This window comes from Hordeum vulgare, chromosome 2H, assembly GCF_904849725.1.
Source record: "Hordeum vulgare subsp. vulgare chromosome 2H, MorexV3_pseudomolecules_assembly, whole genome shotgun sequence".
In the NCBI taxonomy this organism is placed as follows: domain Eukaryota; kingdom Viridiplantae; phylum Streptophyta; class Magnoliopsida; order Poales; family Poaceae; genus Hordeum; species Hordeum vulgare.
Window position 1 is genome coordinate 108051431 of NC_058519.1, and position 13036 is coordinate 108064466.

At 45.5% G+C, this 13036-nt stretch overlaps 2 protein-coding genes across 3 annotated transcripts; one reads left to right on the top strand and one right to left on the bottom strand.

Moving 5' to 3' along the window:
* The first annotated feature begins 220 nt into the window (after positions 1-220).
* LOC123425385 (LRR receptor-like serine/threonine-protein kinase RPK2) lies at positions 221-3895 on the top strand. Its single transcript, XM_045109078.1, has one exon. The coding sequence runs from the start codon at positions 243-245 to the stop codon at positions 3660-3662; it is 3420 nt and encodes a 1139-aa protein (XP_044965013.1). The 5' UTR covers positions 221-242; the 3' UTR covers positions 3663-3895.
* Positions 3896-3983: 88 nt separating this feature from the next.
* Positions 3984-6257, bottom strand: LOC123425386 (glycerophosphodiester phosphodiesterase GDPD6-like). 2 transcript variants are annotated; one of them, XM_045109080.1, is made up of 4 exons: positions 5978-6257; positions 5769-5843; positions 5569-5678; positions 3984-5469 (listed from the first exon to the last, which is right to left on the bottom strand). In XM_045109080.1, exons 1-4 carry the CDS (start codon positions 6162-6164, stop codon positions 4921-4923), a joined length of 921 nt encoding a protein of 306 aa, XP_044965015.1. In that variant the 5' UTR covers positions 6165-6257; the 3' UTR covers positions 3984-4920. The 2 variants fall into 2 exon arrangements, with proteins under 2 accessions (XP_044965015.1, XP_044965014.1); XM_045109079.1 differs by having other exon boundaries at positions 5569-5843.
* Between the last annotated feature and the right edge of the window lie 6779 nt (positions 6258-13036).

A 13036-nucleotide genomic window follows, 5' to 3' on the forward strand; every position in this document is an offset into this window, starting at 1 on the left:
AGTAACTGGGAACTCGTTTTTTACACTAACTATATCCCAACATAACATGCCATTTATTTTTCAAAAATGCATTTTTTTTGACACGAATAACTCTCATCAACAAAAGCCTGGCGCTATCCAAGCAGCGCAGCCAAAATGAGTAACCAGAGTCAATGTGACAGCAACCAGAGTCTCCTTCCCTGCCAAGTACCAACCGCACCCACTCACTCACGCCGTGCTACTCTACTACTGTGCTCGCTCACATGCTCCGACCTTCCAAGCCAAGCAAACCCCACGCCACCCCCACCCCCACCCCCACCCGAGGGCTCGCAACGCGGAACTTCACCCCAGCAGAGGTCCCCGTCGCAAAAACCCTGCCTTTAGCCGCCGCCGTGCTCCCGCGCCGGGTCCCGAGCCTCCCCCACTGTCTCGCTCCATTGCGACGGCGGCACCCGCCGCCGCCGCGTCCCATGGCCACCCTCCTCTCCCAAACCCTACCCACGCTGCTACTGCTGCTGCTGCTGCTGCTCGTCACGGCCGTTCGAGCGTCTGGTGCTGGAGGAGGCGGCGAGCGGGGGTCCCTGCTTAGCTTCAAGGCGGCCCTGACCGCCGACCCGGGCGGGCTCCTCCGCGACTGGTCCCCGGCGTCGTCCGACCACTGCCTCTGGCCGGGCGTGTCGTGCGGCGCCTCCGGCGAGGTCGTGGCGCTCAACGTCTCCTCGTCCCCCGGCCGCCGCCTCTCGGGCGCGCTCTCCCCGTCCGTCGCGGCGCTTCGCGGCCTCCGCGTGCTCGCGCTCCCCTCCCACGCGCTCTCGGGCCCGCTCCCCGCCGCGATCTGGTCGCTGCGCCGCCTCCTCGTGCTCGACCTCTCCGGCAACCGCCTCCAGGGCGAGATCCCGCCGTCGCTCGCCTGCACCGCGCTGCGGACGCTGGACCTCGCCTACAACCAGCTCAACGGCTCCGTACCCGCCGCGCTCGGCTCGCTCCTGGGGCTGCGGCGCCTCTCGCTTGCCTCCAACCGCCTGGGCGGCGCCATCCCCGATGAGCTGGGCGGTGCCGGCTGCCGCAGCCTACAGTTCCTCGATCTCTCTGGGAACCTCCTCGTCGGCGGCATCCCCCGGAGTTTGGGGAACTGCAGCAAGCTGGAGGCGCTGTTGCTGTCCTCCAACCTGTTGGATGACGTCATCCCGCTGGAGATGGGACGCCTCAGCAATTTGCGGGCTTTGGATGTGTCGAGGAACAGCCTGAGCGGCCCTGTGCCAGCGGAGCTTGGTGGTTGTGTTGAACTTTCAGTTCTAGTGCTGTCCAACCCTTATGCGCTGGTTGGTGGTTTGAATGCATCGGATAGTGAGGATGTTGACGACTTCAACTATTTCGAGGGAGGGATTCCGGATGTTGTTGCTGCGTTGCCCAAGCTGAGGGTGTTATGGGCGCCAAGAGCTACGTTGGAGGGGGAGTTGCCGGGGAACTGGAGTTCTTGCCAGAGCTTGGAGATGATAAACTTGGGAGAGAATCTAATCTCTGGTGGAATTCCTAAAGGGCTGTTGGACTGCAAGCATCTGAAGTTCTTGAATTTGAGCTCGAACAAGTTAACAGGTTCAGTTGATCCATCACTTCCTGTGCCTTGCATGGATGTGTTTGATGTCAGCGGAAACCGGCTGTCTGGCTCGATCCCAGTATTTCTTTCAAAGGATTGTCCTTCATCTCAGCTCCCATTTGATGACCTGGTGTCAGAATACTCTTCCTTCTTTGCGTATCAGGCGATTGCCGGCTTCTTTTCATCTTCAGCAGTCGTAGCTACTGATTTGACGAGTTACCATAGTTTTGCCCAGAACAATTTTACTGGAACAGTGACGTCCTTGCCGATTGCTGCCCAGAAGCTGGGAATGCAGGGTTCCTATGCTTTCCTTGCTGATGGGAATAATCTTGTCGGTGAGTTGCAACCTGGCCTATTCAATAAGTGCAACAGTTCAAGGGGTTTCATTGTGGATGTTACCAACAACCGAATAACAGGAGGTATTCCCGTAGAGATTGGATCATTGTGCAGTTCTCTTGTTGTTCTTGGTGTTGCTGGTAATCACCTTTCTGGTTTGATACCGTCAAGTATTGGGCAATTGAATTATCTTATCAGCTTGGATTTGAGTAGGAACCAGCTTGGTGGTGAAATTCCGGCTTCTGTCAAGAACTTACCACATTTGCAGTTTCTCTCTTTGGGTCATAACCTTCTAAATGGAACTATTCCAAATGATATTAATCAGCTGCAGTCTCTGAAGGTTTTGGACCTATCCTCAAACCTCCTCTCAGGGGACATCCCTCATGCACTTGCTGAATTGACAAATTTGAGTGCCCTCCTCCTTGATAATAATAAACTTACTGGGAAGATACCAGCTGAGTTTGCCAATGCGGCATCGCTTACCGAGTTTAACGTGTCATTCAACAATTTGTCTGGTCCAGTACCATCAAACAGCAGTGCAGTTGGATGTGACAGCATTATTGGAAATCCTTTGCTACAATCTTGTCACACGTATACCCTGGCTGTTCCCTCCGCTGCTCAGCAGGGTCGTGATTTGAATTCAAATGACAACGATACAGCGCCTGTGGATCCACCAAACCAAGGAGGAAACAGTTCATTCAATGCGATCGAAATAGCTTCGATAACATCTGCAACAGCTATTGTTTCAGTCCTTCTTGCTCTGATTGTACTATTTATTTACACAAGAAAGTGCGCACCCTTTATGTCAGCTCGATCATCTGGAAGAAGGGAAGTTATAATCTTCCAAGAAATCGGAGTGCCGATCACTTATGAGACTGTTGTTCGAGCTACTGGAACTTTCAATGCAAGCAATTGCATTGGAAGTGGGGGTTTCGGAGCCACTTACAAAGCTGAAATTTCACCTGGAGTCTTGGTAGCTATAAAGAGACTTTCTGTTGGGAGATTCCAAGGATTGGAACAGTTCCATGCTGAGATCAAAACTCTTGGGAGATTAAGACATCCCAATCTTGTTACCTTGGTAGGCTACCATCTTGGTGAATCTGAAATGTTTCTCATATATAACTACTTGCCTGGAGGAAATCTTGAGAGATTCATACAAGAGAGATCAAAGCGACCAGTAGAATGGAAGAGGCTGCATAAGATTGCTTTGGACATTGCAAAAGCACTTGCTTATCTGCATGACACTTGTGTTCCTAGGATCCTTCATCGTGACGTGAAACCAAACAATATTTTGTTGGACACTAACCATAATGCTTACCTCTCAGACTTTGGGCTGGCAAGGCTCTTGGGAAATTCGGAAACCCATGCAACGACTGGTGTGGCTGGAACTTTTGGATATGTTGCTCCAGAATATGCTATGACTTGCCGTGTTTCAGATAAAGCTGACGTGTATAGCTATGGTGTTGTACTGATGGAGTTGATATCAGACAAGAAGGCCTTGGATCCATCATTTTCTCCTTATGGTAATGGGTTTAACATAGTTGCTTGGGCGTGCATGCTGCTTCGTCAAGGCCGTGCTCGTGATTTCTTCGTCGATGGTTTGTGGGATGTGGGCCCGCATGATGACTTGATAGAGGTGTTGCATTTATCAGTGATGTGTACTGTTGAATCGCTCTCTATACGGCCAACTATGAAGCAAGTTGTTCAACGACTAAAGCAACTCCAGCCCCCAATACTTGAACGCCGATGAGGGCGCATGATTCACTTACCGAACATGTAGAAGGTACAGATAACTGTAACTTGGGGCCCTTGATGTTTTTTTCTTCTTCTAATCAATTGTTTAACTAGATCTTATCTTGTAGATGCCAGCTTTGTATAATAGAGTTCCCCACTTAATTGCCCACTAATGTATCTGCAGATAAGAGAAGCAGATGTAAATTAACAATCTTAGTTCTAAAGATTTGATTCACGATTGGCTGACTCCATCTTATTGTATTGTTTATTACTCCCTCCGTTTACAAATATATGATGTTTTAACCTTTTTGTGAATCGGATGTACATAGACACATTTTAATGTGTTTGTTCACTCATTTCAGTTCGTATGTAGTCCATATTGAAATATCCAAAACATTTTATAATTGTGAACGGAGGGAATACAAGATTGTTCAATGTGGTAATATTGAGAAGTGCATCCACAAAGTTTTGTTATCCTCGTGCAAATATAGCATATCTATATATCATCTTCTAAAGTGTTGACATGAATATATATATTTCGGGTTTGCTAAAACACATCTAGACGTGCCCTAAGTACTGCACATCTAAGTCCAATGTCATTGATTTTACATGAAGATTGTGCGGATATTTTCCTTTTGCCCTTTTCTTTTTTCCTTCTTATATTTTATTGAGTCGTTTGCTTTGTTTTTCTGCTGTGAACTTGTATATGGAGAAATGTCATGATGTTGGCAAATAATTCAGCATGTAGTCATTTGAACCAGGAACGCAAGATGAATTTGCAACTTCCTGTTCAGTTGACACCTTTATGTCTTCTGTTACTGATTTGTTTCCTCTCTTGTTAGAAAGATCTATAGTAACTGAGAACACAACTCTCACCAGTTGAGGAAAAATGTGAAGAAACATGGCCTGATATTGTCGCTGGTAGCTAACAGTAACTGAGAACAGGTGACACCATCACAGTCGCAGGATGCACGGCCAGGTTCTGTTTCGGAAGAAGGCAAGGGCTCATCCGTTTCAGAATAAGTGACTCAACTCTAGATTTTAGTATAAAGTTGAGTCACTTATTTTGGGACGAGGAGAGTATATGACAGAGAGAAAATAAGAGAAACGAGTGCCGACGTAACGAATCCATGTATCGCCAATGCAAAATCCGATCGTGAGATCAATTTGTCTCCTGGCGCGAAACCGTAAACAACCCAATGAGAAGAGAGAAACCTATCTGAACCTGTGTGTGGCTACGTACGTACGTAGTCGTGTAAGTATGGTTTTGGCGATCAGTTCTTGGCGGCGGTCCAGTCCTGGTAGAGGCGGAGGCTGGCGGGGAAGTCCGTGAAGAGGCCGTCGACGCCGACGCTGTTGAGCCAGTAGTCGTACTCGGCGTAGGGGTCCTGCCTGAAGTTGTAGTGCAGGAAGCGGTTCTCGTTCCGGTACGTGTAGGGGTGCACCTGCAGGCCCCTGGCGTGCGCCATGGCCACCATGTCCGTCGGCGTCGCCAGCTTGTTGTCCCTCGTCGGCGGCACCACCGTGTCCTTCCACGGCCCGATCCCCACCACGTACTCCCTCATGTAGTCCAGGTACTCGTCCGAGGTGATCTCCTCGTACGACTGGTCCGTGTCCTCGGTCCGCACCGTCACGTCGTCGATCAGGAACACCTTGGGCGAGTCCGTCAGGTCGGCCGCGTAGATGAGCGACGTCGGCGCGAAGGACTGGATGAACACCGGCTTCTCCGTCCACCGCTTCGTCATGTACTTGCCCCCGTACCCGTACTTCTTCAGCGTAGCGATGAACTTGTCCTCGTACTTCTTCCCGTCCGCCCACTTCACCTGCAATTGTTGTCATCGATCGAGCACAGTTAACTAGGGATACGTACGTAGGATGCTTGTAATTCCTTGGCTTTGTTTATGTATATGCTCATCACGTACGTGCTGGTTGATGAACACGGGGCTCTTCATCTCCGGGTAGATCCCGACGACCCTCTTGGCGTTCAGCGCGATGTTGATGAACTCGTCGAAGGTGATGATGGGAGAAATGCCTTGATGACAAACAAACAGGATTAATCTAGATGCATGGATCATCTGATTTGTCTCGGTAATTAATACTGATGGAACTAATGTGCGCGTACCGTCGTGAGATTTGTCACGGAATGACCACCTCTGCTTCATTCTCAGCGTTTTGAGCTCGGCCAGCGTGAAATCAGCTGCCAAATCAGGAAGGCAATTGAATTGATTGATTAACTGACCGCTGGATCTTCGCAGATCGATCCAAGATGGGAATGTGGTTAAGATTCTGGTCGGAAATAAGAATATGGTTATGATGGATGGACGGGCGTACTGATGAAGTATCCGGTGACGTTGGCCCACTGCACCTCGAGCGTGCGGCGGCGGGCGGCGAACTCCTTGTGGTCGGCGACGTCGGTGGTGTCGTCCAGCGTCATGTCGTGGAAGCAGACGAGGTGGCCGTCCTTGGTGGCCACGATGTCCGACTCGATGAAGTCGGCGCCCTCGTCGATGGCGCGCATGTACGCCACCGCCGTCTCCTCGGGGAGCTCGCCGTTGGAGCCCCGGTGCGCGATGTTGTACGGCCGCGACGTCTGCAGCGGCTGCTTAGCCGCCGCCGACGCCGCCCCGACCAGCGGCCGCGCCGTCGCGCCGCTGCTCGCGCACCCGAGGACCAGCACCGCCGCCGCGACGACGATCCCTGCGCACGCACGCAAACACACGTCAGACCTACGCAAAGATTGGGTCGGTGGGATCATGACAGAGATCGGAGACGGTACAGAGGGAGGCCATTCTCCCGAACGGCGCGAGAGCTTGCGTTGGTGGCGTAGGGCTACCGCCGGCTGGCCGTGGGTGCTGGTGGTGGCCTGTTGGGGTTGTTAAGATGGCGGCGAGGCCGAGTATATATGAGAAGACTACCGAGGAATATGCTAGTAACAAGATTTTGGGGTTGTTTTCACATTCTAATAATCTGGGTTTTCAGTTGCTAATAATCTGTTAGGTATAGGGGGATATACTCTCGTTTCCTCTAGAAACAATATGTTGTACTTTCTTTATTTTTGAAATTTACACACGGATATTTGTAAAGAGATCCTGATTTTTTTTCCTTTTCTTTTCGAAAACGATCTTGAGTTTCTTGACTGCAAATGGAAACTAACAAAATTCCAGTTGGCATCACGTTTCATTTTTCTTCGGAGGAAGTTGGGCTGACAATGCAGTGTTTAAGCCTGAAGCCCATGGCGGCGCTTGAGCGAAAATAGTGATGTAAACATTTTTATATTTCTTGACGGATGGAATTACTAGTATTTAGCAGCGCGAGAGCTATATGTCTCGCTTCTGTCTCCGCGAAGGTTCGAAATTACTCTCTGTAAGAGAATATAAGAACGTTTACAAATTACTAAAGTAGTGATGTAAACATTTTTATATTACTTAACAGAAGTAATTACTATGTAAGGGTACACTTGCAAAGGTCACCATAGGTGACCAATTGTATGTGTGTCGCAACCTATCATTTTTTTTCTTGTAGATTCATTTATTCCAAATATTCCATCTCTTAAAAGGTGTGTTCAAATTCTGAATCATTTTTATCGTTTGATTTCTCGCGTCAAGTTCTTTAAAACTGGACCCATATTAACAAGTTTCGATAATTTTTTCCATGAAAAAAAAGCCAAAAGCATAGCTTTTTTTCTCACCTTTTACTAGTCACAGTTATGTGCCTTTAGAGCATCTTCAATAAATGATACAGATTTAGAGATGTAAAATTAGGAGATGTAAAATTTACATCACCAAAAAATGCATTTTACATTTCCAAAAACGAGGCAACTTCAAGAGATGATGTATATTCATGATGTAAAAGTGCAACTTCCACAAATGATGCAAATGAAAATGTAAACTAGTTCAACGGTGGCATGGCGGCGATGAGGCTGCGGACCAAGCGACGACGATCGAGCTTCGAGAGGAGCGCCGACGGCCGAGCGATGAGGAGCCAGGCAACACCCGAGCCTCTGCCTTAAAATGCGGAGGTGCGACTGTAGATCGAGCGACAACGATCGAGCTTCGAGAGGAGCGTCGGCGGCCAAGGGATGAAGAGCGCCACAACACGTGAGCCTCCGCCTTCAAATGCGGCGGCAAGGCTGCACATCGAGCGACAATGATCGAGCTTCGAGAGGAGCGCTAGGGCCGAGTGATGAGGAGCGGCCTGGCCCCTGGCCGCGCCCACAGGTCGCCTCAGTGGGGCCCACCTCCTGTGACGCCCTCCTTTGGCCTATATTTACCCCTTCGACCGGAAACCCTTCAATCATATCCAGAATCACGAATTTCTCCATCGTTCCGCCGCCGCAGCGCTTTCGAGATCGGGAGCGTCACGAGACCTCTTCCCGGCACCCTACCAGAGGGAGGATTGACCTCCGGGAGCTTCTCCACCGCCATGGACGCTTCCCGGACGTGCCGTGAGTAGTCCTCCTTGGAACATGAGTCCATGACCAGTAGCTATGTGATGTCTTCTCTCCAATCTTGTGCTTCAATGATTAGCCCTTGTGAGCTGCCCTACATGATCAAGGCACCTATGTAATTTTTCTGCTATTGCTATGCTTGGTTTGCTGGGATCCGATGCATTGTGAGATTATGTTCAGATTGTGATGAGTTATATATTTGATTATCCTTTTATATTATGTTCTTTAGTGATTCATGCATGCTCTCCGTTGCTCTTTATTGCTTTGGCCGAGTAGTAGATTGTAACTCCAAGAGGGAGCGTTATGCATGATTGTGGGTTCATGGCCCGTGATGTCTAGCTTGAGTGACAGAAACATGAGACTAGGGGATGTGCTGTTTCCACCAGGGAGAAAACAGCGATGCTTGTGACCGCGGTTGCAAGTATTGTTTACCTTACGCAAAGTTCGTTAATGCAGTTGTCCGTTGCTTTGAGTTTATACTTTGGGTGGGGCTCGCAACTTAATACCAACGAGATGTTCTGGATAGATATCTCAAGATGGATGATTAGTAAATAGATGTTGATGAATAAACGATCTACTTGTCTTGGCATACTGCCCATTACTATTGAGCCTCTAACTTTCAAGTAGCATAATTAGCATTGCGGTGCATTTATAGTTCTGTCAATTGCCGAGCTGTAATTTATTTACCCATGCATAGTTGTTTATCGTCTTTTGGGAGAGAGACATGACTAGTGAATATCATGTGACTCAGGTCCATATTACCACCATTGCTTACACCTCCATCATTTACCGTTTTTATTTACTTTTCTGTTGCAATCACTATCACTATTCCCGCTTGTGTTTTGATCCTTTGCAAACTACAAGGACGGAGAGATTGACAACCTCTGTGTACTCGTTGGGAGCAAAGTTATTTGTTGTGTGTGCAGGTCCACGTCTTCTACTAGCGCCAGAGCAGCGGACACCTACTTGTTGATCCTCGGAGAACTCCTGGTTCGATAAACCTTACAGTCCCCGTGTAAGGGAAATCTGCTGCTGACTATATCTTCACCTTCCACTTGGGGTAACCAACGAGGGGAGAAAAGTATATCCATAAACTCGTCATCATGCAAATTTCCGGCGCCGTTGCCGGGGAGTCCAGTCTTCAAGATAGGGGAGTTGCACACTATCTTTTACCTTTGCTTTTAGTCTTGTTAGTTTGCCATGAGCTAGTTAGGCTTAATGGAAAACAACAACAAAATATGAGAGAGCTTTATAAACTTTATCTTGAACTAGGACATGAAGTGTTTGAGGAGAAAATTTAAAAACCTATGGAACCTTATTATTTGCATAACAATTATTATGGTGGCAATGTTATTAGTATGCTTTCTTTGAATACCAATATTGGTAATGACATGGAAAGATCTAAGCTTGGGGATTACGGGTTTGATGAACATGATATTTTTAGTCCCCCAACTATTGAGGAGAAAATTTGCTTTGATGATACTATACTTCCTAAACATGATGATTACCATGATGATAATGATTGCTTTACTCTCACTATTCCTAATAAGAAAGATTTTGCTTATAAGAAGAGTAATGATACTTTTATGCTTTTGGATCATGGAAATAATGCCTTATGTGATAGTTATATTGTCGAGTTCATCCATGATGCCACTGAAATTTATAATGAGAGGGGGAGACATGGTTCTAAATATCTAAAAAATAAGAAGTTTCCTCTATTTATGTTGAAGGTTTTGAAGCTGCACTTGTTTTGCCTTCCTATGCTTATTGCTTTGAGCTTCAATGCATTATTCTATTGCAATATTCCTATGCATAGGAAGCATGTTAGACTTAAATGTGTTTGGTATTTGCTTCTTGATGCTCACTTTTGTTCTACAACTCTTATTCCTACGAGAGCATCATTAAAATCTTAAGCCTATCTTTATGGCTATAAAGAAAGAGCTATAGGGAGACAACCCTTGTTATCTTTACTTTGAGTTTTTACTTTCAGTTTTAGTGGTCTTGATGCTTGTTACTACTGTATCAACATCATTGTATCTTTATTTTCAAGCTTTGTGCCAAGTTTTAGCCTCCGATTGCAAGAAAGTTCAAAAGTTGTGACATGCTGTCCAGAAACAGATTTTGTCTGCTTGACGGACAAAATTTGCCAAAAATCACTAGATCATCTTTTTAACCTGAATGTTTTTGACAGTATGCTCTATATAATTGTCTTTCTGGTATCTGTTCTGAGTTTTTTGATTTGAGTTGCAAAAGTGCCCTAAAAAAATATTTACTACCTGCTGTTCTGTTTTCACAGATTCTGCCACATTTTGTGTTTTCATCGTTTTACAAATCTTAAGCTTGCTTTTCCTTTGCAAAAATCTTTTGGAAATCATGAGAAACAGTAGCTTTACATGAAAATCTTTATTTCTAGTAGGGAATAAATTATTTTATTATGGGTACTAACCACTCTAATCAGCTTATGATGAGTTTCGTATGAAGGGAGTTTTCAAGTATGCGATGGAAGATGATGAAAGAAGATCCAGGAGTGTCAAGTGCTCAAGCTTGGGGATTCCCCCAGGCACCCAAGAAATATTCAAGGAGACTCAAGCGTCTAAGCTTGGGGATGCCCCTGTGCATCCCCTTCTCCATCAACAATCATGAGTTCATCCATCTCCATGCTATATTTTTATCACTTCATATGTTATGTGCTATGCTTGGAGCTTCCCGCTCTTTACTTTTTAGTTTGTTTTAGTTTTGCTTGCTATTCATAACAAGTCGTAACCTAGCCTTCCTTGTTTGGGAGAGAAACACGCTCCACTCCACCCTAGAACACAACATAGGTTTTCATGCTTATCTTTTTGTGTGTTCTTTATCTTTTCGTAGCTGCTGTCATGCTTAGCTCTTATTTTTCATGCTTTATATTTTTAAAGAGCTTTTATTTAGGTTGCTTTTGGAACTCTCGAGTTATCATGCTTATCTTGTTTAGAGAGTTGGCTTGTTGCACTAAGTTGTGTGTCTTGCATGACTAGGTAATTGAGGTCACTATCTAAGTATAGTAGTAACTTGCAATAGTTTTGAGGTATTGATTTGAGTAATGTTTGGACTATTGGTGCCAAGAGCCTGAGACTATTAGTGATAGGTGTCGTGTTTTGGGAAATCCGTGTATTTTTCAAAAACTAAAACAAACTTAGTTAAGAACTCTAGCTACTAGATTGATCGCTAACCTCTGGAGGGGTCGGAATATATAGAGTACCCTCACGTTACCATGGGTCGAGGATGCACAAGGATAACCAAACCCTCAAACACTCCTCCTCGGGGTACTTGTCTCTTTGTGAATCTCCTGACTAGATAGAGAGTTACCGATAATAAGTGCATGAGTTCTTCAAACTAATGTGAGTATTTGATTGTTGGCACTTCCACCATCCAAATTTTGCTAGCCTCTTCGGTACCGTGCATTGCCCTTTATCATCTTGAGAGTTGGTGCAAACTTCGCCGGTGCATCCAAACCCTTGGCATGATACGCTCTGTCATCATAAGCCTCATTATATCTTTCCTCAAAACAGCCACCATACCTACCTATTAAGGCATTTCCATAGCCTTTCCGAGATACATTGCCATGCAACATCCACCATGTCATGACTTGATCTTCATGTCATACATGCTTTTGCTTGATCGAGCAGCCGCATGCTAGTTGGGCCTTGCCCTTATTATTGCTACATGACGCGCTAGTTTCATTGCATATCCTGCTACACTGGCAGAGGCATACATTTGCATACATCATGATAGTTTTCATTTGTCTTTATGATGAGTACTTCTTATAAAGTGTGATGATCTTCTTTTTATTCTTGTAAAACATAGAGTGTTGCCCTTAAGTGAGGAAAAGATCCCAAAGAGGACAAATTAAAAGATCCCAAAGAGGACAAATGAAAATATCCCAAAGAGGACAAATGGGAGATAAATAGAAAGAGCCAAAGAGGCCACAAAAAAAATAAAAAAAATAAAAAGAAAAAAAGAAAAAAAGAAAAAAAAAGAGAGAAGGGGGCAACACTACTATTCCTTTGAAAAGATCCACACTCGTACTCCATTGTTATATTTGTACTCCATAGAGATTATCATTCATGCATAACTAGGCGGGGACCCTTACACTATAAAACTTGGCTTGTATATTCCAATGATGAGCCTCCTCAAATGAGTTGTAGGTCTTCAAGAGCAAGCAAGTTGGATGCACCCCCACTAGTTCCATTGGAGAGCTTACCTTAGCTCATATGTGCATCCGTTGCATGTCAATCCCTACTCCTCACATCATATCTATCATTTGGCTTTCTCTCGCCTATGGTTGTCCTCATTGATGTGAGCCTTTCACACCTTTTTTGTCTTCCTTCCCCATAATTATTCTCTTTGCCGTCCTAAGTGCCAACATATCTTGCTTGCGCTCATCCATTGCATGAGTGCTCAAAGTCGAAAGGGAGAGGATCATTTTGACTTGTGCCTGACTAGTGGTCTGGGGATGAGTCAAAATAAGATTCGAAAGGAGACCAAGTGTGAAGTTTTAGTAGATTGATTTCTCAATTAAAAATATTTTTATGCTCTAAACCCATCTCCCACTTCTTGCATGCAAACACCATTTGGAGACATTCAAGTCACGGACAGCGAGAGCTCTTGCACCTTTATATTCTTACTTTGCTATTTTCAATACTAAATATAGACTCTTGCTTGTTATTGTCTTGACTTGAATTGCATATATTACTTGCTTTACTTTGAAATTCTTATATGTGTGTTAGCATGTCACCACAAAAATTATTTGTGTTATCATTTACCTACTCGAGGACGAGCAGGAATTAAGCTTGGGGATGTTGATACGTCCAAAACGTATCTATACTTTCTGCTTGTTCCGTGATCTTTTTGGTGACATTGTTATATGTTTTGCTACACTTTATATCTTTTTACACATATTTGGACTA